This window comes from Rhinopithecus roxellana, chromosome 10 (genome assembly GCF_007565055.1).
Source record: "Rhinopithecus roxellana isolate Shanxi Qingling chromosome 10, ASM756505v1, whole genome shotgun sequence".
In the NCBI taxonomy this organism is placed as follows: domain Eukaryota; kingdom Metazoa; phylum Chordata; class Mammalia; order Primates; family Cercopithecidae; genus Rhinopithecus; species Rhinopithecus roxellana.
The window spans coordinates 63,513,782-63,541,094 of NC_044558.1; the positions used below are offsets into that span (position 1 = coordinate 63,513,782).

The following is a 27,313-nucleotide window of genomic DNA, read 5'->3' on the forward strand; positions in this document are numbered from 1 at the left end:
ACTCTGTCTCACGTTATCTTATTTTTATCCTGATGACAGAATAGGTACTACAGGTATTTTTACCCTGGTTTTACAGTCAAAGAAGCTGAGGCACAGGCAGGTTTGCCCAAGGTCACATAACTGCTTAATAGCAGGGTAGACAGGTGAAGTAACTGGATATGTATCAGCCATGCCCTTTCCCCATGCCCCCAGCACTCCCCATGACAGCTTCCTGAATCCCAGCATTTTATTCTTTTGTAGGATTAGACCCAAGCATACAAATTCCTTTTTCCCTCTCTCCATTCCCACATCCTTTTATTTTCACATGCTTACTATAGGCCTTGTAGGGGCTCTGTGAACAAGACAAAGGCCAGGTACAGTGGCTCATGCCTGTAATCCCAATGCTTTGGGAGGCTAGGCGTTTTGAGACCAACCTGGGCAACAAAGCAAGACCCGGTCTCTGTAAAAAATGAAAATGACCCGGGTATGCTGGTGTGCACCTGTAGTCCTAGCTACTTGGGAGGTTGAAGTGGGGGGAATCACTTGAGCCCAGGAGTTCGAGGTTACAGTGAGCTATAACTGCACTCGTCCTTTCTTTGGTTGACAGAGAAAGACTCTGTCTCTAAAAAAGAAAAAACCAAGACTGGTAGTTCTGGCCCTCATGGGGTCAATCATCCAGCTAGGCAGCCAGGTCCATCAGTAACAGAAGATGCTGAGGGATAAAGTCCAGAGCAGCAGAATCCCAGGCCGCGGCGTCTCAGTGCTTACCCTAAGCATTGAGGCCCAGAGCTGCTCCTGTCAGAGCATAGGTTCATAGCCCCAGCTCCCCTGAGCCCTGCATAGCTCTGTCCCTTGAGATGGGGGTGCTCTCCCCTTACCACTGGCACAAGCCACCTGAGTAGCAGGCAGGTATGGTGGCTGGTGGGCTGCAGCAAATTCTGACCTGGCAGTTGTCCTCAGCCCCTTTCTCCCTTCCACAGACCTATAGGCCAGAAAGTACATGTCTTTCCAAAATGTGTCCTAGTACCCCAGCCCACACTCAGTACTGAGCTCCTCCTACATCTGCCAGGCCATGGATCTATACTAAGTAAGTGTCCACCCAGGCCTGTCCAGTTGCTGCAGCCAATTTAGGCACCCTCCTCTCAGATTCTGGACTCTTCAAGACCTGAGCCGTAGCCTTCTTGCAGCACAGTCTGCTGGCATCTGAGGGTGAAGGGGCTTGCAGGCCAGGACACAGGTGACTGCCGTCCCTCCCAGTGATGATAAAACTGGATCATCCTGAGAAGCCAAGTCTGACTCAGCTGCACTTAGAGTCTTCTCTCCCATGCCTGGGGGCCTTCCTAGAGCAGGTGCCTCGATGGGGTCAGGGGAGGATGCTGCTGGTGGTAGTCGGTAGAACACAGAGGAGCCTGGTGACTCCCAGAAGATAGAAGGTTAAGCTCACAGCTTGGACCCACTTTTTGTGCTACGAGGTGTGGGATTCTGGTTGTGTGTGTGTATGTAGACTCTGACCAGTGTGCACCCTGGACCAGGGAGCTGGATGCTTCAGGCTTCACCCTGACTCTGCCTGCCTTGCTCTTGGCCCTTGGAGAGCACTGGGGTCTTGGTTTTCTCACTGGAGTGAGTTGTAGGCAGCTAGAGCTGTTTTGGACTGCTGAATGGAGGGCTGTACTGGTTTTCCTGGCACTTAGGTGATCCTAGCCAGCAGAGAGGTAGAGACAGGGTACCTTTCTAGGGGGCCATGACAACAGGATATTTTAAACTTACTTGACCACCCAGAAAAGTGTCCTGTACACCAGAGTATAAGGCAGCATAGGGGATCCCATAGGTGGGCAGTATGCTGGGGCAGGGGGGGCCTCTGTCTCTCAGTAGCCCTGGGCAAGGCAAGTGCCTTCCTCTCCCTGGGCCTCACTTTCCCCATTTAGAAACAGGAATTTGGATGAGAAGTGTTTGAGGATCTATGAATTTGGCAACTCAGGGTGTCAAAAGGGCCCCTTTAAGTATCTTCCCAGTGGTGGCTTCCAGCCATGACTGCTCATGGGAGGAATAGTGAGCTGCAAGCACTGTTTCATTGGAAGGGTTCTCAGAGCTCCCTACCCCTGAATGTTGCTCCCTGCTACCTGCCTGAGTGCATGACTGCTTGCCTTCTACTCTTTGAGTTCTAGTTGTCAGTAGAAGGCCCATGTTATGTAGATACATAAGTTGGGAAGATTCTAATGGCCCAATTGTAGATTCTAATTAATATTTCTTTTTTTTTTTTCTTTTTTGAGACAGAGTCTGGCTCTGTCGCCCAGGCTGGAGTGCGGTGGCCGGATCTCAGCTCACTGCAAGCTCCGCCTCCCAGGTTTACACTATTCTCCTGCCTCCGCCTCCCAAGTAGCTGGGACTACAGGCACCCGCCTCATCGCCCGCCTAGTTTTTTGTATTTTTTTTTTTTTTATGGTGCACTACATGATGATTTTATATGCATATACATTGTAAAACGGTTACTACCATCAAGCTAATTAACATATTCATCACCTTACATAGTTAAGTATTTTTGGTGGAGAGAACACGTAAGATCTACTCTTTTTTTGTGATCTACAGTTTATAATCATACAAAACAGTGTTAACTATAGTCATCATGCTGTCCATCAGAATTCAAGAACTTATTTATCATATAATTAAAAGTCTGTACCCTTTGATATTTCACTCTCTTTTTTCATCATGTTTTTAATATATTTGTGCCTTTTTTTGTTTGTTTTTGTTTTTGTTTTTGTTTTTTGTATTCTTTAGTAGAGACGGGGTTTCACCGTATTAGCCAGGATGGTCTCGATCTCCTGACCTTGTGATCCGCCCATCTCGGCCTCCCAAAGTGCTGGAATTACAGGCTTGAGCCACCATGCCCGGCCCTAATTAATATTTCTAATGGTCACTTTTAAAAGAATGGAAAAAGAAGAGCCTCAAGGCAATGGCATTAGGGGAATTTTAATGGCATGATCAGGTGGCAAGGTCCAGAGATGATTACTTGGGTGGGAGAGTGTTACAGGGGTCCTGGGAAACAGGGCATCCAGGCTGGGAATCACAGGGAGAGGTAGGTGGCCAGTTTCACCCTCTCAGCATTGCTGGGGCTGAGCCCTGCAGGAGCAACCTGTGTGCTGGAGGGAGATCCTGTATATGCAAGCTGGACTCTGGTGGCCCAGGGAGAAGGTCAGCAATCTTTGTTTCTCTTCTCCGGTTCTTGACTCCGTGCCAGGCAGCTGTGGATAATCTCATCAGATAGAGCACAAGGCTCAGAAGGCTGAGCCATGGAGTTGCTGCTCTTAGCTTAGCCCCATTGAAGCTTTTAGCTTCTCCCAGAGTAAAGCACTCTTCCTCAGGCTGCTGGACACAGCCCCAGAAAATGGGTGGTTCTTTTTGGCACCAAATCAGGTGAGTTAGACGGTGCGACTCATCAAAGTGCCATCCCCAAGACTTGAAAATACTGAGGGTGCACATTTTTTAAATGAAAATATATCTTTGGAATTATAAAATAAATATTACATCACAGAGCCTGTAGATTAGAGAAGCTGCCACCTTCTCACTATTGTCATTTTCAGAACTTTTTTTTTTTTTTTTTGAGATAGAGGCTCGCTCTGTAGCCCAGGCTGGAGTACAGTGGTACGATCTCGGCTCACTGCAAGCTCCACCTCCCGGGTTCACGCCATTCTCCTGCCTCAGCCTCCCGAGTAGGTGGGACTACAGGCACCTGCCACCACACCCGGCTAGTTTTTTTGTATTTTTAGTAGATGGGGTTTCACCATGTTAGCCAGGATGGTCTCAACCTCCTGACCTCGTGATCTGCCTGCCTTGGCCTCCCAAAGTGCTAGGATTCTGGGCGTGAGCCACCGTCCCTGGCCCAGAACATTTTTATTTGTATTTTTTTTATTTTTATTTCTTTGAGACAGAGTCCTGTTCTGTTGCCCAGGCTGGAGTGCAGTGGTGAGATCTTGGCTGACTGCAGCCTCTAACCTCCCAGGTTCCAGCAATTTTCCTGTCTCAGCCTCCTGAGTAGCTGGGATTACAGATGTGCATCATCACGCCCAGCTATTTTTGTATTTTTAGTAGAGACGGGTTTTTACCATGTTGGCCTGGCAGGTCTCGAACTCCTGATCTCAGGTGATCTGCCTGCCTCAGCCTCCCAAAGTGCTGGGATTACAGGTGTGAGCCACTGTGCCCAGGCACAAAACATTGTTAACATTCACTTTTCAGGCCTTTCCTAACCATCCTACCTAAATTACACCCTTTGTGGCCCCACTTTTTTTTTTAACAAACATCTGGTCTTATGTGTTAGGCACTGTTCTAAAACCTTTGCAAGTATTAACTTATTCTATCCTCACCATAGCCCTCTAAGGTATTCTTACTTGTTCTATTTTAGATCTACAGGGGAAATTGAGGCACAGAGGGGTGAGGGAACTTGCCTAGGGTTGTACTGCTGGTGAGTGTCAGAATTGGGATTCAAATCCAGGCAGCTTGGCTTTAGAATCAACAGTCTGAGCTTCGCGTCCTGCTGCCCAGATCTGGCTGTAGATGCTCTTTATGTCTTTCTTTCCCTCCAGCTGCTGAGCTGCTCGCTCTTTATCCACTTTGCTTATCACAGTGTCTGGCACAGAGTGGCACTCAAGTGCTATTTGTCAGGTGAATGAAGGAATGATGAGAAAGGGGGAAATTCCCATAACCCAACTACCTTAGCACAATAATTATGACAATTTTGATAGATTGTAGATTTCAAATCATGGGTCAGGAACTGCTCCAGCCAGTCCTGTTGTCCCGTCATCATCTTTCAGGCCAGAACAGCCCAGCTGTGCCAACATACCTGGGGCGAGAGGCAGCCCATGTTCCTCATGCCAGTGGCCAGCTGCGGGTTGGCCTCGGGCCTGTGTCTCCTTTGATCTTGCCCTTATTCATTCCCTAGCTGTCTCTCTGAGCCTCCTTATCGCTGTCTGCCTGTCTTGTCCACCTCTCTTTGTTCTCATTGTGCCTCTACACACTCTTTAAAGCCACTGGAGTTTGAGGACATGCAATAGTAATTTTCTAATTGTTACTGGGCAGTGTAAAACAAACATTAGCACAGCTGGCAAAGAGTGTAGGCAGGTGGTTCCTTTGGGATCCTAAAAAAGCAGGATACAGCTGAGAGCTCTATGACATCGTGGATTCAGAAACTGCTGGAACTGTCCAATCCCTGTGGTGGCTGCCCCTTGTAGGGGTGGTGCCAAGGGTGGCTTGGGGGTTTAGGTCTTCCTAAATTTCCATTAGGCCCCAACAAATATACAATATAGCTAAAAAAATAAATAAATAAATAAACCCAGTGTATTTGTTATGAAAACGCAACTTTGAGATGAGTCTCTAGACCCCATGGTCCCCCTTTGGATAAACTCTGGAGCTTCACAGCTGCTGGAGATCCATTTGCTGTCCTCTGCTTTGCTAACCATCTTCACTGAGTCTTTAATAACAAGTGGGGCTGGAAGGCTGACCAGTGCCCTGATTCATTTTCGTATTGAGTCATTGCAGGTCCCAGGCACAGGCTGATAATTATCTAACTGTTAGATTCTAACACACATTGGATGGCAATATAAAGGATCCATGAGGCAGGGTCCCCTTCTCAAAGAACTTCAGAGGAAAAGTTAAATGGCAGTGCAGGGGTTAACTGATACCATGTTGGCAGCAACTGATGGTCAGAGATGACTGTGCTGTGTCAAAGGCACACAGAACAAATATGCACAACCGAGTTCATAGGCAGGAGAGATCCTGTGGGCTGGAGAGAGGAGGTCAGGCTTTGTGGAAGAGTGAATTTGCCCTGGGGCTGGAGGATGAGTAGGAGCTGGACAGCTGAGCAGGGAGGGTGGGGGAGGGTGTTCCAGGCTGAGGACCAGCATGGGGTGTGGCTGGCAGAACTAGAAGCGCAGCATGGGACTATGTGATGAGTGGGCCTAGTTGGGAGGTCTGACGGATATGCCCAGCCCAGGCAGTGAGTGTGATGCTGATGTCAGGGCTGCCCACAAACTTAAACAAAAGCCTGGGAATACAAACGTGGTATGCACCATGCTAACCAATGTGGGAAAGAAATCACACATGGAGCTGCTTCTAAGACACATTCAATAAGATCAGACATGGGTGACCATCCTGTGCTTCTATCCTGTGGGCCAGGGCAGCACTCCCAGGGAGAACCAGCATCTTCAGGTGCCAGGGTCCCTTTGGGAGGTGAGTCTGGGCCTCACCTGTGATGAGCCAGCTGCAGGGTCCTTCTGCACTCAGGTCCTCTGCTGAAATGACATGACCTTGGTTTTGCAGGAGGACGAGGATAGTAGAATAGGCTGGCCTGGGCAGGTGTCCCTTTTAGTAGTGCTCTGGGCAGTCTCTCTCATGGCCTGTTGATCCTGACAGACCCCAGAATACCTGTGGTAGCCCCGAGATGAATGAGGCCTACTTCAAACAATGGCCTAATGCTGAGGCTTATCTGGCCTCTGTCCTACCAGAAACCAATCAGTTCCAGGAAGAGTTTTCCAGTCCGGCCTGAACCCTGCCAGTCCAATAACAGCATAGCCCCTGGCATGTGGTGAGCACTCGATAAATATTTAGCTGATGGAATTCCCACTCTCTACATCTCTGACAGCTGAGTGCCTCCCAAATCCTTGCCCAAGCAGCCTCACCCTCTTCCTCACTCTCCAAACCTCCACAGAGGCCACAACTGCACCATCTCTGTTGCTATTCTCATCGTTGAGACACCATCCACCATGCTTCTCCCTCCACTCTGTCCCTACCCCAGCTCTCCAGGACCCAGCCTACTGCGATTCCCAACTTGCTGGCTGGTCCCACTGTGGCTTCTTGGGAAGTTTGCAAGGACAGAAAGCCCATGTGAGTACCTAATGGCATGGGGTACTCAGAAAGAGGAGCAGCAGAGTTTTTGGTCCAGGACAGGCTAGCAGGGAAGAGAAAGCTGTCTGAAATCTATCTTAATGTATCTCTCTCTCTCTCTGTGTGTGTGTGTGTGTATACACATATATGGACATCTAAGTTTATGAGGCATGTTTGCATGAATATGTATTGATATATTTTCATTTATTGACTTAATGGATTTTTTCTGCCTTCGTCAGCATGTCTTTCGTTATAAAATCTGGGGTTTGGGAATTGATCTGCGAAGAGGGAGCATGAGCAGCCGTGAGAAGGCATATCCCAATTCCCCACCCCTCAACCCTCAGCACCAGAGGCATTGAAGGAGAGGCAGGACAAGCACTTAGGGTTGTTTAGGGAGTTGCGATATCCTATGAGAAGTGGAACTAGATGACAATTGAAGTCCTTTAATTCCAGTGAATTTAAATCTAGACTGCTTTGTATAGTAATCAGACATGATTAAGTGGTGGTTGAAAGTGTGATGTTGTGGGGCAATGGAGCAACAGTGCTCATGAGAATGACCCCTGGTCAGATGGATCTGGGTTGAGGCACAGCTGCATAACTTAATGATTGTGTGCTTCTGGGCATGTCTCCTAGCCTTTCTGTGCCTCAGTTTCTTCATCTGTAAAATGAGGACAGCAATAATACCTATTAAGGTTGTAGTGAGAATCAATGAGATAACACATATGATAACACACGTGGCAAGTGCTCAGTGAATGTTGCTGGTGGTTGTTAAGGCTGTTGTTATTCTTGTTGAAGGATGCAGTTTTAAACACTTGGGTCCTCAGATGAACCATCTGGCTCTATGGAGTCAGCCTTAACTGTCTTCCCAGCTCCCATCCTTGCTCCTGACCTAAAATTCCACTAATGGGGGGAAGAGCTCCTACCCTCAAAACACCATCCCATAGCCAGTTCAGCTGGACACCAGGAGAACCTAGCCAGGCTGCACTCCACTCTGACAGCTTTGGCTTCAGTTAGGGTCCACCTAGCTGGACACTTGGAAGGGACAGACCATTCAATCCCAAATTCTGAGGCATCATTGCTTCCCAGGCCAGCCAGTGACACACTCCTTTGTCCCCTAAACAACAGGAGTCAGAGATATGTTTATGTGGTGCCAATCCAGGGAGGATGAGGATTCTGATGGGCAGTGACTCTGAAGCCTGCTTTTAGGTTGTGTAAATGAAACTTATGCAAATGAAGCAGCCATTTCTGCTCTTACTCCCTCTAACCAGCTTCCTTCTGGGAGAGAAGGGCCAAGCTCACTCGTTAGTTGTGCTTCCGGGCCGGATGCAGTGGCTCACACCTGTAATCCCAGCACTTTGGGAGGCCAAGGTGGGCGGATCACCTGAGGTCAAGAGTTCGAGATCAGGCTGGCCAACACGGTCTCTACTAAAAATACAAAATTAGCCAGGTGTGGTGGTGCATGCCTATAATCCCAGCTACTCGGGAGGCTGAGGCATGAGAATTGCTTGAGCCCAGGAGATGGAGGTTGCAGTGAGCCGAGATCACACTGTTGCACTCCAGCCTGGGCGACAGAGAGATTCCATCTCAAAAAAAAAAAAAAAAAAAAAAAAAATATATATATATATATATATATATATATATATAGATAGATATATATCACTTACGGTGTGAGCCTTTGCAAAGGTTGCTTGTCCTAGGCTTGTCCTTCTCTCTACCCCTGAGTCCCTGCGTTTGGACTCCTCTCTACACAGCAACAGGTTGGGGGATTCTCTTAAACCCACCAGCAACTGTTCAACCTGGCACGTGGGCAGGAAACCTCGAGATTAAAATCTGATAACCTGGAAGGGATTGTCAGATCCAAACCCATCATTTCAGATGAGAAAGCTGAAGACCAGCGAGAGGAAGGAACTTCTCCTGTTAAAGCACACTGGATGAAGACGTGCTCCACTCCCAACCTCCAGAAAAAAATCACTGATAGAGTGGCCTCCACTCTTCACCAGTTTTGCCTTTGTATATGATATTTTCTTTTCTGAGAGGGTTGAGAATCCCCATGTAGTGCTCTTTCTGGCAAGGGCATCATACTTTGCAGATTTTACCTTTATTATCGTGGAAAACTTGACAGTCACGGGGAGCTGTTCCTCTTCTTTTGGACTTGGAAACAAAAGAACCTCACTGGGGAGGAGTTCTTGAGGAGAGGAGTGTAAGTGGGGGTGAAGGGAGCGAAACCCTGGGCTCCCAGGGGAAGAAGAGTGGGTCTTCAGTTGCCTTTAAGAGGCCTCTTGCCCCTCCCCTGCCTCATAAGGAATCTGAAACATTTAAACCCCTGAGGCTGACTCAATAAGAGTCATTTGCATAATATTTTAGGGTGATTTAGCCATGCGCAGCTACATGTGGCTGATTTAGCTATGCTGGGCTTGGTGGTAATAAGAATAGCCCTGGTTCTGACAGACACATCCTATATGTCTCTGTCCAATGACCCCAACCCTTGCTTGGGCACTTAAACTGCTTGTCAAACTTGGACCAATCACCTTACTGTGTGCCAGTGTCATGCTAAGCACCAGGAATTTGAAGATGAATCCAACCTGTGGCCCCTTGGAGAGTCAGGTCTGAGACTTGGAAGTAGGTGTCTGTTTGGTGGGGATCACCCAGAGATCAGCCCATGGATGTCCCTAATTTGGACAAAGAACCCCCCAAACTGGACCCATCTTGGTGTGCCTGCCTGCATGACCTATTTTTTAAGCTGCAAACAGCTAGCATTACCTGTTCTCAACATCTGGCATTACCTACCTGCTTAGTCACCTTCCCTCAGGCTTCAAACAGCTGTAGGGCCCCACCTCCTATCCATCTAGGGTTCCTCCCTCCCATTTTTCTTCCTGAAAGGATCTGGAGACACCAGCTCCACAAGTCCTGGTGTCTTTAAAAGGATCAGCTTGAGGAATAAGGCTCATTTGAGAGCCGTGGCATTCATCTGACTCTAGTGAAAGTACAACAGCCACTCCCTTTTTGGCCTCCAACTGGGCACCATGAGGGCCTGCATCCCCCTGGTATTGGCCGTGCTGTGCGGCCTGGCCTGGGCTGGTAAGTCACTATCTGGCGGGCATGGGATTGCTGGCAGGGCGGGATCTTGCCTAAAGAAGCAGATAATTGGGGAACTTGGTAGAGGGCAGGGCTGTGGGACAAGGGAGGGTAAGCTCTGTCCTAAACCCGCAGAACTCTTTTGGGTTGTCCTTGTCTGAGGGTGCAGGTGTTGTTCCTGGAATGGACTGGACTATGTGGAGAGAGTTGCAGGGCTCATGGTCTGATTTCATGGAAGTCCCTTCTTGATACCTTGGAGGATCAGCCCCAAACATCCCTTAGTCCAGCCTGACTTTTGATCTCCCCAAGATTTTGTTGTCTGGGGCCACTGTATGGTATAAAGCTAGGGCTGGGTTCCATGGGGTCTAGTGGCCTGGCTGCCCTTGGTCACTCCTTCCACTGCCCGGTGACAGGTGAGGTTGACTAGGGTGTGATCTTACTTTGTGTAGGGCCTTAGGAGGTGGGCAGGCTTAGGAGGAAACTGGAAGGATCCTTAACCAGGAGGTGGGCCACGTCCTATCTGGGCTCTACAGGGGTCAGAGGAATGGATCTCTGTTGCAGTGTTAGGGGGATCAAAGAATAGAGAAGGGACCTGGCCCACAGTTATAAGAGGTCCAGGGGATGGGACTGGCAGAGGAACAGGACCATGTTCCTGTTTAGTAACTGTGCAAAATGCTGGTGCTGATGTGTTACTTGGTAGCTAGTGGGTGGGTGGGAAGGACTGCCAAGGGAGGGGCTGAGCTGAGGAGTGTGGGGAGAATCCTCCTCTGCCCACAGGAGAAACAATCCTTCCACTGGGTCACTCCTGTATGGGACTGTGGAAAGGATTAAATGAGATAATGTATGAGAAGCACCTGGTGCAAAGTGAGATCTCAGTGAATTGGAAATTCGCTATGATTATGACTATAAATATTCTTGGGACAAACTTCCACTTGGGGTCATTTCCAATGGGGTTGTGGAAAGGAGACCCCTAATGGGATTTTTAAATGGAAAAGCCTTGGAAGAAGAAGTTGTACCTCCCAACTGTGGATGAGATAGTGCACCTTACCAGGAACCAGCTCTGCCTGGGCCCTACTGTGGAGAGGGAGTGGGGAGCATGAGGGTGGGCCTGGGAGCCACCGGCCTCAGCCCTGTTGGTGGGGAGGAAGGTGGAACCTGGGGGGGGCTTAATGTGGAGGGGTGGCCAGCAGGCTTGGCATATCCCAGCCTTAGGGAAGGAGAGCAACTCTGGACATTTGGTCCCTGGGGGGACATCCCTGAGGGCAGAGGTAGCAGTAGCTTTAGAAGTACAGGTGGAGCTCTTGCTGCTGGGTCGGAGGGCAGTATCTGCTTCGTCTGTGGGATGGATGGGAAGTGAGGTCAAGTGTGTGAGGCCTCCTATGGTGGCAGGGAAGAGGCTCTGCACTTGTTGATACTATCCCAACATCTCAGAACTGAGAGGCAAGAATATGAATCACACGGGGAATCACTGACAGCCTCAGGTTCTCCTTTATGAGCTGGGTATTTGTGGAGAACCTTGGTTGATTTTTTTGGTTGTGAATGGAGGCAGGAAGCTAGTAAAAGGGGTGAGGCTTCTTGGTTGACTTGGTCTCCATGGAAACAGCATCCGGGGCCTTCTGAGAGGTACAGACATGTAGAATGTCCCAGTCATCAGAGGGACTGAGCGCCAGTGTACAGGGACACTGTGTCCACCCAGGCTTGGGACCAAGCTTTCTTGATGGCCAGTATGGATAGGGAGTGGCTGTTCTGGCATATTGAAGTCTTAGAAAGTGCAGAGAAATTGATCATTTCATAGGGAACGGAGGAAGAATCTGAACCCAAGAGAGGAAAGGCTCAAATGAAGAGAGGCAGAGAGTCAGAGAGGTGAGGCAGAGGAACAAGAGGCACAGGTTACTAGAGCAGTGATTCAGGCACCTGGCTTGGGGAGCAAGGCTTACTCAGAGTATTGGTGTCAATGGCGCAGTGTGGGGGTGCTGGAGTGAGTTAGGGTGACTAGTTACTCATCAGAGTGTCCCCAGAACGTCACAGCAAAGTGCCTGTGAGGAAAAGTTCCTCCCACCCCTGCCCTCCACTGTCAAATCCCAAGGTCACCTTGAAGCAGACCAAGTGCACAGAGAAATGTGAGAAAGTGCTGGCATGGGGCTCTTGCTGGAGACAAAGTTTTTGAGCAGAGATGAAAAAGCCCACTCAGCTTGGGCCGGCGGGGGTGCTCTCCTGCACGTCCAGCTGACTGCTCGCTTGCAACCCTTCTCAACTGGTGCCAGCTGCTGGAATGAAGTGAATTCTTTCCCTGGACTCTGATTTGGCCCATTAAAAACATTGCCCTGATTTGCCTGAATTCTCTCCCTTTGGATTCTGGGTGTACTGCCAGGCTGACTGAGTAGGGAGCTGATGGGCTGAAAATTTCTCCTTAAGATCTTCGCATTCAAGCTCCAAGGGAGCATCATTTAACATTCAAGAGGAGTTCCTGAGGGCTTGAAGGAACAAGTGGCCTTGGGCCTGGTCTCTTTTAGGAACTGGAAACCTGCCTTCCTGGCCATCTTGGAGGCCTGACAATGTGAAGTTGTCTGAAGACCTGGGTTAACCTTGACCCGATGCCTCTCTAATGTAAAGAATACAGACCTGTAGTGATGAAGTCAGCCAGGAAACCAGCAACACAGATGTGCTGACAACCCAGCCCAAGGGATGGCCCTGTTGAAACCCTGGGAGAATGTCAGCTAGATTAAGTGTGTCAATAGGGCCACCACACAGGGAAGACTTCTCCACCTAGTCTGAACACTTGTCACTTGGAAGACGGGCAAGAAATATTGCCACCATTTATTCACCTAACAAATACTTCTATAGTACTACTATGTGTCACTTGCTGTCCTAAGTGCTTTACACATATTAACTCATTTAATTCTTATAAATATTCTATGAGATAGGCTCCATTATCATCCCACTTTTACAGATAAGAAAACCAAGGCACAGAAGTTTAAATAACTTGCCCAAGATCACATAGCTAGAAAGCAGTAGAACCAGAATTCCAGCCTCAAGCAGTTTGGCGCCAGAGTCTAGGTTCTTACCCTCTCTGCTATGCCGTCCCTCATTAGACACAGTATCAACCCTAATCCCAGAATCTAATACTAGGGACTGGTAACTAAACCCAACCCCTAATATTTGAGCTCTAACCCACTCCAGGCTTAAATTAAGACACTATACCTCTGTTGAATCATAACCAGAACCAAGCCCTCAAACAAAACAGAGATTATTCATCTTTTCTCATCCTGAATCCTCAACCCCGAATGTTATCTTAAGTCTATTCCTGTTCCTTACCCGAATATGAATACAAAATTGTTAATTTATCAACTAATTTAACTCAAGCCCAAATCCTAACTGTAGTTCTTAACCTAACTAACCCCAACCCTGGTCCAAATTAGGTTTCAGTTTCCTCACTGATACAAATTCTGATGCCGATGGTAACTCTGACTCTGATCTTGACATTCTCTGTAACCCACAGTATGACCTCTGAACCCAGTGTTCATGAAATCCAAACCTCAGGAACCTCAAATCGAACAAAGACTCTTATCATCCTTAGAGCCCAGAGTGGATAGTGGGTTTCCACTTTTCCTTCAAAATGTCTTGTCTTACGTCCCTTGCAACCAAAACCTTGCTTCTGCAAACCATTTGGCTGCAGTGGGGGATGTGGTCTGTGGTTACACAATAGAATGCTAGGCCAGAGCCCAATTCTCACCCGTACCCACCTCATTCCCCACCCTGAGCATAAATTAATCTGAATGTACTCCAAAGATGAGAAAGAACAGAAAGATGTGACACAGGGGGAAAGAGGGTACAGAGAAGACAGATGAATGAAGGGGAGAGAAGAGCAAAGAAGCAAAGAACATAACAGGGATGGGATAAGAGCCAGGGGAAGGTCAGAAGGCAGGGGACATCCCTGGGGCAGCATCTACATGATAGGTGAAGTGGGCCTGTGGGCTACACCCAGTTCACAGACCTATTTCTTTGGCATGCTTAAAGTTTTACATGGTTGGAAAATTTCACACCAAAATGAAGATTTATCTTGAAAAAAAAAAAAATGGGAGGCTCTGGCAACACTGAGCCCACATCCCAACATGGCAACAGTCAGCTGGAGCTGAGCATCAGCTGCGAATTTCAGATGGAGCATTGCTCTCAAGTTTGTCACGGTCTCCATTTCTTCCTACTGCCTCAGACCCTGCTTCTTTACTTGTTTATGTTCTGGGCCTAACCCAAATAGGCATTTGGGTTTGTGATCCTGATCTCTTTGATGAGCCTTGAAATATTTGGTGGGTGTTGGGCGGTGGGGAGGAGGCTTATGTTGTGCACGGGAGGCTGTGGATGTACTTCTCCCTTGCAAAGAGTAATGCCCTTCCCTGCCAGGTACACTCCTGTCCTGATCTGTGAACCCTCCTGTGGGAGGCACCTTGGGGAGGAGAACAGGGTCTCCACAGAGCTGAGTTTGTGACCTTTACTGCCTATAGGAAAAATGGAATCCTGTGCATCTCGATGTAATGAGAAATTTAACCGGGACGCTGCCTGCCAGTGTGACCACCGGTGTCTCCGGCATGGGAACTGCTGCGAAGACTACGAACATCTGTGTACTGGTAAGCCTCCTTGTGAGACAAAGGCACGTCCAGCCTGTCTAAGGGGCCATTGGTCTGGGTGTCCAGCAGGCCAGAGCAGCGTTCAAGCTGACAGGGGCTCTAAAGGTCTGGACAGAAAGCACCGAGAGACAGAGGCAGGGTCAAGACTTTGGCCACCACTTTTCTCAGGTTTTCTAGGATGTCTCCAACTTAAAATACAGTAGATGTCATTTACCTAGAATTCTGTCTGAACTACTAGTATTAACAATATCTTGAAAGTTTAAGTACCAAATTCTAAAAAAGGGTAAAATGATAAAAATAATACTTTAGTATGTATGACATTACTAATTGTTATTCAACACTTTAAATCACAAAAATGTAAAAATGGTAGCAAACTCTCACAACTCGTGTACCACCAGGAAGACTGCATGGTGTCATCACAATGACGGACATGATTCATACCACTCTTCCTCTAGTGAAGGGACCACATGGCACAACATCTCCATACCGTCATTTCCAGCCTACCAATTAGAACAGGATACGCACCACCTTTAACTGCATAGTTTTAAATGAATACTTGAAAAAAATAGTGCATGAATAATCAAATTGTTTAGGTGCTTCCAATGTTGTCAAATCCCAGATTAACGCTCTTCTGCTTTGTGGCATCATTACCTAACGTGGTTTCAGTGAGTATGTTTTCAAAACTGGGAGTCAGAGTGCATGGATTGCCAGCACTTAGAACACAGCCTGACACATAGTAAGTGATCAGAAGATGTTTGCTGACTGAAGAATAACCTGACTGGTAGTTCTGATGGTAATAACTTTCCAGCAAACTCACTAGTAGATTCTGAATCACTTTGTCACAGTATTGTTTGTTGGGTGTGTGGAGGGGATTGGGGGGGTATTATTCCACTGTGTGATGAGAGAGGAACTCAGAGTTCCCAGGAACATTTCTCCCTGCCACACCACGGCCAACCTCAAGTCCACCCTTCTCTGCCCAGAGCTGAGCTACAATCACTCAGCTTGCAGGTGAAGGGAGTGGGGCAGCAATAGGAATGTGCTTTTCTGAACATGCCCTTTCCATAGACACAGTCTTTGTGGGCATTTCCAAGTGGGGCAAAGAAAGAAGGGACATTGGAATCTCAGGAAACAGCTCTTATTCCTTGAGGCCCTGAGAATTTACCCTGAACTCTGATGAGAAGTTTTTCTAGGTACAGGATGTTCCTAAGTGAGGGCCTTGTCCCTAGGACAGCATCAAGGCGCTATCCATCTGTCAACTTTTGTTAAATCAGAGTTTTCATCACCAAAATCAGAGTTTTCAATCCAGATGTGTCACCTGGGGAAATCATTTTCCTTTTTTATAAGTTTTCTATAATGTGTCTTCCATTGGAAGTATCTTCCATTTTCTGTTTTCATCCTCATTATTTGGTGCCCGTCCTTTGGACCCCAGCCCCTGGTCGGGATTTGCATCCAGTGCTCTTGCTTGTCCCCTGAGGCTGGGGGAGCAGAGAACTAGAAACCAAGCAGCAGGGGAATTCTCAGGTTATTGGTGACTTTATTTTTCTATCTACCTGCAGAGGACCACAAAGAGTCAGAGCCATTGCCACAGCCGGAGGAAGAGACAGAAGAGGCCCTCGCCAGCAGTGAGCCTGCCTCCCCAAAGGGGGGCCCTCAAGATAAAGCAGGAGGGACATGAGGGTGACAAGGAGGGGCGGCCATGGCAGTGGCACCAGGCACAGGCCTCAGCCAGATGAGAGAGGCTTGTTGGACTCTGGGAACCTGGGCAGGAAGAAGCCTGGGGGGGGCTCAGCCAGCCTGGGGGGGCTATGGGGGAAGGGTAGCTAGGAAAGAGAGCCTGAGGCCTGGAGAGGGAAGTGGAAGAGATTTTATTTTTAGAATGGGAAGATTAGAAACACAGCGTGCCAGAAAGCAAAGATCGGCATCAGAAAGGACTTCCTGACTGTGAAGGGTGTGCACGAATTAGCCTTGTTTGTTTTCCTTCCCTGGAGATCTTTGCTGGGCAGAGTCAGGAGAGCCAGGCTAGGGAGGGACGGCCTGCGGGGCGTTCAGAGCGACCTCTAGAGGTCAGCCCGGGACACACCTCCCCTCTCTTCTCAGACTTGTACTCAGCACCCACCTCCTGCCAGGGCCGCTGCTACGAAGCCTTTGACAAGCACCACCAATGTCACTGCAATGCCCGCTGCCAAGAGTTTGGGAACTGCTGCAAGGATTTTGAGAGCCTGTGTAGTGACCACGGTTAGTCTTCTGCTCCCTTAGCTAAGCTGTAGAGACAGAAGGACTCTAGAGCAGGTTCTCAATGTGTGGTCCCTGGACCAGCAGCAACAGCAATGTCTGAGAACTTGTTAGAAACGCAAACTCTGGGGCTTCACTCTGGGCCTACTTAATCAGAAACTCTGGAGGTGGGACTCACTTTCCTGTTCTACCAGAGCCTCCAGGTGATTCTGATGCATGCCCAAATGTGAGACTCCTCCTAGGGGGAAGGGGCAGGGGGACATTCTGTGGGCAATGCCTGTGCTGATTTTACAGGTCCTTTAGGCTCTGGGCCCTAAGTCTACCACTAGAGTGTCCAACTGTGGCTCCCCTCTGTCCTTGCTGGCTTCTTGAAGGTGCCCAGGAGGGGATGCACACAGACAATTTCCTGCGCGCCCCCCCTTCCCTCTGGCTCTGAGGCCACCCCTCTCCTAATTCCTCCCAGAGGGCTTCTCCCACAGCAGTGATGCCATAACCAAAGAGGAGATTCAGAGCATCTCTGAGAAGATCTACAGGGCAGACACCAACAAAGCCCAGAAGGAAGATATCATTCTCAATAGCCAAAACTGCATCTCCCCGTCAGAGACCAGAGACCAAAGGGATCGCTGCCCAAAGCCGTGAGTTCCCGCAGTTCCTCTTCCTACCGCCCAAATCTCACCCCCATCCTTGCTTTTTTTGATGCCTTAGCTCTTTTATCCTCAAGTCGGGCAGGATCAAAGGGAGAGCAGAAAAAAAAATAGGTCTCCAGAGACAAAGCCATCTTGAGCGACTGTGGACATCCAGTTGGGAGGGTTTCTGTGATTGGCCAGGTTGAGGATAGAACAGCTCTTCCAAAACATGAGGTGGAAGAAAAGTGACCTGACTGTGGCTTTCAAGAGTACCCAAAGTGCCCCCTCGGCTCCTGAAGCCAGCCCTCGCCTGCCTGCCCCTGGCCTGTCTAGAAGTCTCTGGAGGGGTTGCTGCCCCGTGTTTGGGGCTCTCAGTGGGGTTCCCCCTGCCTTCCCCAGACTCTTCACTTATGTCAATGAGAAGCTGTTCTCCAAGCCCACTTATGCAGCCTTCATCAACCTCCTCAACAACTACCAGCGGGCGACAGGTCATGGAGAGCACTTCAGTGCCCAGGAGCTGGCCGAACAGGACGCCTTCCTCAGAGAGATCATGAAGACGGCAGTCATGAAGGAGCTCTACAGCTTCCTCCATCACCAGAGTGAGTGCGCACCCCCAGGCCCCAGGGTGCATGAGTCTGTCTGAAGGGAGCCAGGCGGGTGGGGGAGGGGAAGGTTAGGAGGGCAGGTGAGGAGGCGGTGGCGACTCTGTGGAGGTCAGTGTACAACTGGGAGGGATGAGGGATGAGGCCAGGCGGAAGCCAAGGAGAGGTTAGGAACCCAACCAGGAGCTGACACATCCTCTGGCTGGCTGGCTTGGAAATCACCCCACCTTTGACTTCATGTTAACTGCCTCATGCATGCCCACTCTTTGCTACAGTCTCAGGGTTCTCTGCCGGGCATGAGCCTCCCCTCACATCCCAACCCCACCCAGGGCACATCTCAGCCACGTCTGCGATCCCGGAGTTAGCACCATGTTTCAGACAGGTAGAGCCACTGACTCTACTCCCTCCTCCTGCACTAAAGTCCAGGAATCGGGTTGGCTGAGTCCACCTTTTGGCTGGGGAAACAGCATCAGAAAATCAACAAAGGTTCAGAGAGGGAAGTCCTATCGGGAAGAGTTGTGGTTGGAAAGCCACCAGATAGAGATACATTAGAGTCAGACCAAAAAAGATTTTGGCTGCAGGACTTCTTGGCATGGGGTTGTGTTTGTTAGTGTTCTGCAGATTCCTTTCCCAAACTCCAGGCAGCTGGGCTTTGTCTGAGGGGTGGCTCTGTCTGGGTCTTCCCTCGTTGTCCCTGAGAGTGCCTTGACTCAGAGCTGCTGCCTCCCTTAAGAGTTGGTGACACTGTTTTTAGGTAAAGTGACAGTGACACAGGAGTGACTCTATGAAGAAGTTGCAATCCTGTGCTGCCCCCTGGCGTTCTCTTTGTAGTAAATACACAAGAGAATCTTGGAGGTCTAGACTGAGCAAGGGCTTTTCAAATGAGAGAAATGGAGGCCAGACAGGCTAGACTTATCTGAGGCCACAAACGAGTTGGAAGCAGAGCTGGGGCTGGAACTCAGGGTTCCGATGCCAAGGCCAGGCTGTCCCGTTACTCACTCTCTCCTCGCCTCTCTCCTTGACCAAATCCCACTTATCCTTAAAGTTCTATAATAGATCATATCCTACCACATTTGTGAAGGCTGCACCTGCCCCAGCTCACTCTGGCTTTCGGCAGCTCTGCAGAGTTTGGAGTGTCATCCACAATAGCCTTGGGTCAGAGAGACTTGGTTAAATCTTGGCTCTGCCACTTGCTAGTGACTTGACCCTGGGCAATTTATTTGACCTCTCTGGGGCTTCCCTTTGAAATGGGGTTTTTGAGGATGATTGCTTATAAAGCACCCAGTAGAAAGCTTGGCACTCAGTCCACGCTCAGTAAGGGTAGCTATTCAGTGTGTGAAGCCATTCTCTGTTATTTTATGTATATTTAGTCTTGTTTTCCAAATGTGTTTCAAGTCTTTGAAAGGAAGGAATATGTCTGGTATTTTTGTATTCACCGTACAAAATTGTGGGCAGCGAACAGTCAATCTTTGATGGTTCCTTCATTGAAATCTCCAGCCCTGAACTTTCCCAAGGGCCTTTTCAACAACTCCACTTAGCTATCTAACTGATATTCACACGGAACCTAGTGTAGAAAGAATTTTTGGTTCCCATCTCTTCCTCCACACCTGCTCCTCTCTGGGTCTTCCCCATTTCATAAATGGCAACGTAACCCATCCGGATGCTCAAGCCAAAAGCCTAGTAGTTAGATTTAATTGTTCTCTTTACCTCAAAGTTCCCTACTCCCATCTCCTCCATCAGTAATGTAATGTCCATCACTCCCACTTCAAAATATGTCCTGGGCCTACTGCTTCTCTCTCCTCCTCCGGAGTTAATACCACTATCTAAGCCCCATCAACTTCTTACGTGGACAAAGCATGAGCCTCAAAACTGGTCTCTCTCTGCTTCCACTCATACCACCCTATTGCCTTTTTAACATACACAGCCAGTGTGATCTTTTAAATGCTCCTATCATACAATTCCCCTGCTTAAAATCCTTCAGTGGCTCTGCACTACCAAGAAGCTATAGAGTTGTTAAAGAGATTGGTCTCTGGAGCTAGACTGAGTGGACTCAAGCGCTGTCTCCACCTTTCATTAACTGTGATCTTGCATGAGTTTCATACTTTGTCTATCTCAGTTTCTTCATTCCTAAGTTGGGGATAATTAGTATCAACCTTATGTGAAGATTCAATGTGAGGATTCAGTGTTAACATTGAAAGCACTTAAAATGGCACTAAATGGACAGAAAACAATTAGTAAATCTAAAATATTTTTTATTTTATTTCTATTTGCTTGAGATCTGACGTTCTTGCCATGGCTTGAAGGATCTGACCTCTGGCTGCTTCTCAAACCTCCTCTCCTACCACTCTCCCCTCCTGCTCCAGCCTCACTGACTTCTTTTGGTTCTTTGAACAGCAAACTCAAGTCTGTCTAGAGCCTTTGCTCTTGCAGTTCCCTCTACATAGAAAAATCTTCCCCCCAGTTCTTCTTTGTGTAGCCAGTTCCTTATCCTTCAGCTCTCTGATAAGTACTACTTTCTCACAGAGGCCTTTCTGTTCTTCCTTTCTAGAAGACTCCCCCCTGCCTCCTGCCCCCAATGTGCCAGCCCTTTCCCGTCATTATGGGCTACTCTGCTTCATAGCACCAATTTGAAATCATATTTCTTATTGTTTACTTGTTTATTATTTGACTCCTCCACTGGAATGTAATATAGATAGAGACTGTGTCTGGAATGTAATATAGATAGAGGAATGTAATATAGATAGAGACTGTGTCCTCGCTATTCCCAGCTGAATCCTCAGCCTTTAGATCTAGACCTGGCACAAAATAGGCATCCCATAGATAATCATTGAATAAACAGCTGAACACATTTGTTGATTAAACCCCCATGTTTCTTGATGTGTGTAACAAGTAGCTCTTCAGGTCTCTGTTTAGCGCTCCCAGGACCTGGCCCTGCCTCCCCTCTCCAAAACCCTCTGTGTTCCTCTCTGCAGATCGCTATGGTTCAGAACAAGAGTTCACTGATGACTTGAAGAACATGTGGTTTGGGCTCTATTCAAGAGGCAATGAAGAGGGGGACTCGAGTGGCTTTGAACATGTCTTCTCAGGTGGGAGCACTTTTCTTGGAAAGAAAGAGTCAGAGGGATGAAGAGGAATGGTTTTGCCCTGGGTATGGATTAATCAGCAGTCCAGCCAGCTAGCATGGAGGGACCCGTGCATGCTCCCCCACCCAGATGGCCGGGGGAGGGGGTGTCTGAGGAGCCATTCTGAGAAACAGTCTTTTCTGGAGCACCTAAGGGGGAAAGAAGACCAGATGCTGGGGCTCCCCAGGGGGCACATCTAGGACAAGACATGTGTCTGGGAGCAAGTTTGCCTACCTCTGAATAGTCCTTTGCTTCCAGAGCCTGGCCAGCTGCTTCCCAAGAGGGCCATGGTCTGTTCCCCCCTGTTCTACCCCATACAACTCCCACCAAGCCTGGCTTGCTGCTGGAGTAACGGCTGAGAGAGGTCATCAGGATCACCAGAAGGAAGGATTCTCCCAAGGGCTTGAGCCAGAAGGGGTGCCTTCCTGAGGTGAGAGATAGGACTGTGAGAGACTCTGGGGGCTCAGAGCAAGGGGCCAAGCAGCTAGAAGTCAGAGACTGGAGAAGGGGGAAGCCTTGGCATGGGGTGGAGAAAGGGGACTGGAGGAGAGGGTGGGGAAGGAGCCCAGGTTATCCATCTTGGACTCTTTATTATAGGTGAGGTCAAAAAAGGCAAGGTCACTGGCTTCCATAACTGGATCCGCTTCTACCTGGAGGAGAAGGAGGGTCTGGTTGACTATTACAGTCACATCTACGATGGGCCTGTGAGTACACAACCTGGAAAAGCCTTGTCAGCGCCCAGATATCCTGCTCTCACTCTGCATTCTAGTCAGACTTGTCTTGCAGCCTGACTCTCATGGGGCAACCCCAGGCAATTGTGACTATGACGTCCTCACCTGCTGGACAGCCAGTTTAGCCAGCCAGGACACTGGAATTCCCTTCCAAACAGTGAAGGCTTAACTGCAAGGGACAGGAGGCAGGAGGCACCATATTTGGGTGGGAGCCTGGAGCCTGGGGAGGATTCTTAGAGGGAAGAACAAATATATGCAATTACTCCCTGCCTCAGTTTCCTTAGAATGTGGCTGAAAATTTCAGCCTGGCTAGTCTGAGCTAAACTTCATACACTTTGTGAGACAGAAACCTTTGCTGCCCGGTACCAGGAAATAATTTGGGGGTAGTAAACTATCCTTCTCTTCCATGTGTGAGGGCCATTGGGAACAGTGATGTCCTTGATACCCAGAGATGGATCCTATGGATAGTGATTTTGGCCTTCCTGGTAGATGTGCACTAGCAGCTCCAGGCAGAGGGTCTGGGTGGGCTCAGACAACTTAGCAAGGCAGACTGGCTCCTCTATTTAAAGAATCCAGTCTCCCTGGAAGGTTCACACAGGCCCCTAATGGACCCTCAACAAATACTGTCTGACTGTTGCCATTGGGCACCTGTTCTACTCCACTCTGTGGCACTCACCAGACCCCCTTTTCTGCCCTTCCCTCCACAGTGGGATTCTTACCCCGACGTACTGGCAATGCAGTTCAACTGGGATGGCTACTATAAGGAAGTGGGCTCCGCTTTCATCGGCAGCAGCCCTGAGTTTGAGTTTGCACTCTACTCCCTGTGCTTCATCGCCAGGCCAGGCAAAGTGTAAGGACGGGGCCAGCCAGGCCTGGGGAGCAGGCTGGGGCTGCAGGCTGTGCTCAGCCAGCACAGAGTCAAGAGACCTGGACTCTGCCACAAAGAAGCTGACAGGGCTTGGACAAATCTGTGCTTTGGGCCTCAGTTCTCTTGCTTGAACAATTAAGTTTTTGGATTGGTTCGGTGGCTGCCAAACTTCATCTTAGCAGCAAAACTATCTCCCCTCATCCCCTCAAAGTGAAATCTTACATAGGACCTTAATATATGAAATAGAAATGGAGTTGTCCTGGGGCTCTCAGCCTCTTTATTTGTGCCCTGAGGCTACTGAGGGGAACCTAGAGCCCCAGAAAGTACCACTAGGAACCACGGGGCCTCATGTTCTCTAACATTCGGACACATTAAGTTCTTCCACTTCTGAAACCCTAAGCAAACATTTAATTTCTGAGGATTTCACCTCTAGAATCTGGGATTTTGTAATACTGCTCTGGGAAAGATAAGGAACAGCATTCTTTAAGAAGACAAGAAATAAGGCAAAGATTTTGAAATGGCTCCTTGCACATGGGGAGCTGGAGGCAGCTGCTGAAGAAAGCAGTGCCAGCTCTGTCTTTCAGGCTGTTTAAGCAGAATGGAGCCCTTCTGCTTAGGTTGGGCTTGATCCTTCCAGCCCAGGGCGAGGCAGGGTGAAGTGGGGAGCACCTCTGATTTCAGGATCTTTCCCCACAGGTGCCAGTTAAGCCTGGGAGGATATCCCTTAGCCATCCGGACATATACCTGGGACAAGTCCACCTACGGGAATGGCAAGAAGTACATCGCCACAGCCTACATAGTGTCTTCCGCCTAATAGAACTTCGAGCCAGAAAGGGGTATGAGGGCTCTTGCAAGACTGAAGTGCTATCTTCTCCAGACTAGAGAGAAGAGGGAGAGGACTGGGAGGGATCACCAAATCTCAAAGCAATGAGAAGCATTCCTAAATCCCAAAATGCCCACATGGGAAAGAGATAAAATGTACAAATTAGAAAAATTGGATAAACAGTCAAACCTTTATCCTCTGGAATTTTGGCAATGTAGACTAAGAAACAGAGTCCAGGCAGAGAAGGTAGGAGCCCGCCATAGCTCTCTGCCCTGATGTGTGGGGGAACTAGGAAGAAGTCCTTTGACCTCCCCAGGCCTCATGCTTCCCTTTAATGTAAAGGAAGGGGTTTCCCCACTTTCCTCTTTTCGGGGTTGGGGAAAGGGCAAACCCTGATATTTTTACTGTGATGGTGTTTTCAATTGTTCTTAGGAAGAGCAGCTGATAGAAATTCAAGATTACTATAATGGCTGTTATTATACACAGCTCTGTAAACTACAACTCAGCCCTGTGTTGCGATCCTCAAAGAAGTAAGGCCACAGTAATCAAGCAAGGGCCTTTGGTTTTTTTTCAGCGTTAGATCCTCTCAGAATAGAGTCGGGGAGAACTCCAATGCTGAATGGAGAAGGGTAATAGGTTGGTGCAGTGAATGGGCTGAGGGTGGGGTGGCCTTCTCCAGGCCTGAGTGTTTTTGTGTCCAGCTCAGTATCTGCATCAAGAAGTTTCCCACTTGTGGATGCTTAGTGCAGCCACAGACTTGTATTTTGATCCCCAATGTTTTTCTTGAAAGAGTTCTCCTCATAGGAAGAAGATTCAGCATCAGAAAAAGAAGGAACCTACAGCTTGGTGTCATTAACATAATTATTTTAAGGCTTATCCAGCAGGCATAATTTGAATAACTCTAGGAGACCAGAGAGACTGTGGTTCCCTATTTTAACCTCAATTATGCATTTGTCCCCCAACCCCACTGAGAACTAAATGCTGTTCCACAGAGCCAGGTGTGAACTACGGTTTAGAAGGTTCAATTTCCAATTAAAGTCATGGAAGAAAACTTGAAATGAGTGTCTTCTTTGTATATGGCCTCCCTCCACTGTCTGTCTCCCTGCCTTTTCCCAGGAGCAGGGCTGGGAGTGATACTTTTGCTCTAGAGTCTTTTCAGAATGGCTTGAAGAATGCAGTATCTGGGTGAAGTCCCTGTTGACTCACTAAGTCTCTCTAGCCAAGAGGGGAAGAGAATTCTGTAACATGAAGAGTGGAAGGAGCATTGCATACAGATAGTGAGGCGGGGGGTAAATGGAGATTGGTTGTCCCCATCCCCAATAACCAGTTCCCTTGATCACATACATAGGAGTATAAGGACATTTCTGGATGTAGCTTCTGTGGTTGCAGAGGTTGACTACACCGGGGGAAGAGGAGATGCTAAAGAGATACAGAAAAAGACTTCTTATCTGTAAACAGATTACTCAAGTCACAATGCTAGAAAATGGTCAGATACGAAGGGATACCTCTGGCAAGTTTATAGACTGCAGATGGATGAAACAGGGCTGTGTCCTGCCCTTTCCCAGGGATGTTCACAGTCAACGGGTAAGACAGTGAGTCAGCAGAGCACAGGGGTAACAGGTACAGGCTCTGAAGTCATGTTGCCCAGGTACCTAGCCAGGCTCTGTTGCTTACTGGCCATATGAGCAAATTTCCTTTTTTTTTTTTTTTTTTTTTTTTGAGACGGAGTCTCGCTGTGTTGCCCAGGCTGGAGTGCAGTGGCCGGATCTCAGCTCACTGCAAGCTCCGCCCCCCGGGTTTACGCCATTCTCCTGCCTCAGCCTCCCAAGTACCTGGGACTACAGGCGCCCGCCACCTCGCCCAGCTAGTTTTTTTTTTTTTTGTATTTTTTAGTAGAGACGGGGTTTCACCATATTAGCCAGGATGGTCTCGATCTCCTGACCTCATGATCCGCCCATCTCGGCCTCCCAAAGTGCTGGGATTACAGGCTTGAGCCACCGCGCCCGGCCATGAGCAAATTTCTTAATTATTCAGATTGTTTCCTCACCAGTCAAATGGGGATAATATTACCATTGCTGTGAGATAAGGAATGTGAAATAACATGCTAGTCTTTCTTACAGTAATAATTGTCTCACTTATGATACAAATTTAATTTTATACTGGGAGAGGCAATTTACTATCCCTGCTATCAGCCTTAACCTTCACCTACTGGTGCCCAGTACTTGTGCTCTTCATAGGCCTCTTCAGAGGTCTTCCAGGTAGTCCAGTAGGAGATAGAAAGACAGAAATGTAGGAGAGAGTACTGTATTCCAGGGTCTGGGCCTTAGCTTTGCAGGAGAGAAGGGTGAGAACTAACATTTGTTAAGCTCTTACCATGTCCCAAGCTGTGCTAAGTTGTCCTTTTATATTCATTTTCTCAATCTGGTGGGTATTTTTATCTTCACCACTTTAATTTTACCTAGACAACTGAGGCTCAGATTAAGTCACATTCTTAGTCAGTAGCAGAATCAGGATTGCAAATTCAACTCTTTTCCTTATGTTGTAGTGAGCCTGGATTTCTAGTAGTATCTACTCACTTATTCATTCATTATTTTTTAAAGAATATTTATTAAGACCCCTTACAGAGGCTGCTGGTTACCCCTCAGTGTCTGCTCTCCTCTTCTTCCTTATTCATTGAACTTTTAGTTTTTAGGTACACAAATGACTGTCAAGAGTACAGACTCTTGACCTCCCTTGCAACTGGAAGTAGGCGTGTGTCTATGTCCTCACCAATGGCATGCAAAAGGAAGTATTCTTAATGGGCAGGGGGTACCGTTATTCCCACTCTTGTCCTTTGCTGCTGACTGGATTTCAGACAAGATTGTGGGAGCTTGAGCAGCCAGCTTGAACCATGAATGAAAGCCATGTGCTGAAGATCACAGAGCAGCCAGGAAGGAGCCTGGGTCTCACACTGGAACTGTCACACTAGTCCTGGATTGCTTATATTCAGTCTTATATGAAAGAGAAATAATCTTTCATGTTTAAGCCAGTCTTATTTTGGGCTTTCTGTCACATGCAACCAAACTTAATAGAGTATCTCCATAACAGGAAGTTCCAAGGTTCATTTTCTTCCTAAAGTTACTCAGTTAATACTTCCTTTCTTTTCTTTTTTTTTTTTTTTTTTTTGAGATGGAGTTTCGCTCTGTTGCTCAGGCTGGCGTGCAGTGGCCGGATCTCAGCTCACTGCAAGCTCCGCCTCCCGGGTTTACGCCATTCTCCTGCCTCAACCTCCCGAGTAGCTGGGACTACAGGCGCCCGCCACCTCGCCCGGCTAGTTTTTTGTATTTTTAGTAGAGACAGGGTTTCACCGGGTTAGCCAGGATGGTCTCGATCTCCTGACCTCGTGATCCGCCCGTCTCGGCCTCCCAAAGTGCTGGGATTACAGGCTTGAGCCACCGCGCCCAGCCAATACTTCCTTTCTTAAGATTTACATTAACTGTCAGACTCTTTAACTATTTGAAAGATCCCAATAATTGTTTTGGATATTCAAATTAATAGCATTTACAGTCATTAATTGCAGCATTTTAATGTTGCAATAATAAACACTCCTGTTTATTTCCACTGACCATTACAATTTCAACATATAAAACACATAAAGAGGTTTATCTCTTTGAAAATAACTATTCAGGTATTAATGGTAAGTTCAATTGAGATGACTGGAGTAGATGAATAAAACAGACATAAAAGAAAGGCATGATTTACACATTTTGTTGAAATCCAT

The 27,313-nt window shown here is 48.1% G+C and overlaps 1 protein-coding gene across 1 annotated transcript; it reads left to right on the top strand.

Moving 5' to 3' along the window:
* The first annotated feature begins 9,727 nt into the window (after nt 1-9,727).
* ENDOU (endonuclease, poly(U) specific) lies at nt 9,728-24,611 on the top strand. Its single transcript, XM_010354129.2, has 10 exons — nt 9,728-9,930; nt 14,427-14,549; nt 16,106-16,171; nt 16,647-16,784; nt 17,245-17,416; nt 17,807-18,006; nt 20,982-21,095; nt 21,729-21,835; nt 22,570-22,712; nt 23,427-24,611. The coding sequence occupies exons 1-10, from the start codon at nt 9,876-9,878 to the stop codon at nt 23,542-23,544; spliced, it is 1,236 nt and encodes a 411-aa protein (XP_010352431.1). The 5' UTR covers nt 9,728-9,875; the 3' UTR covers nt 23,545-24,611.
* Nucleotides 24,612-27,313: the final 2,702 nt, after the last annotated feature.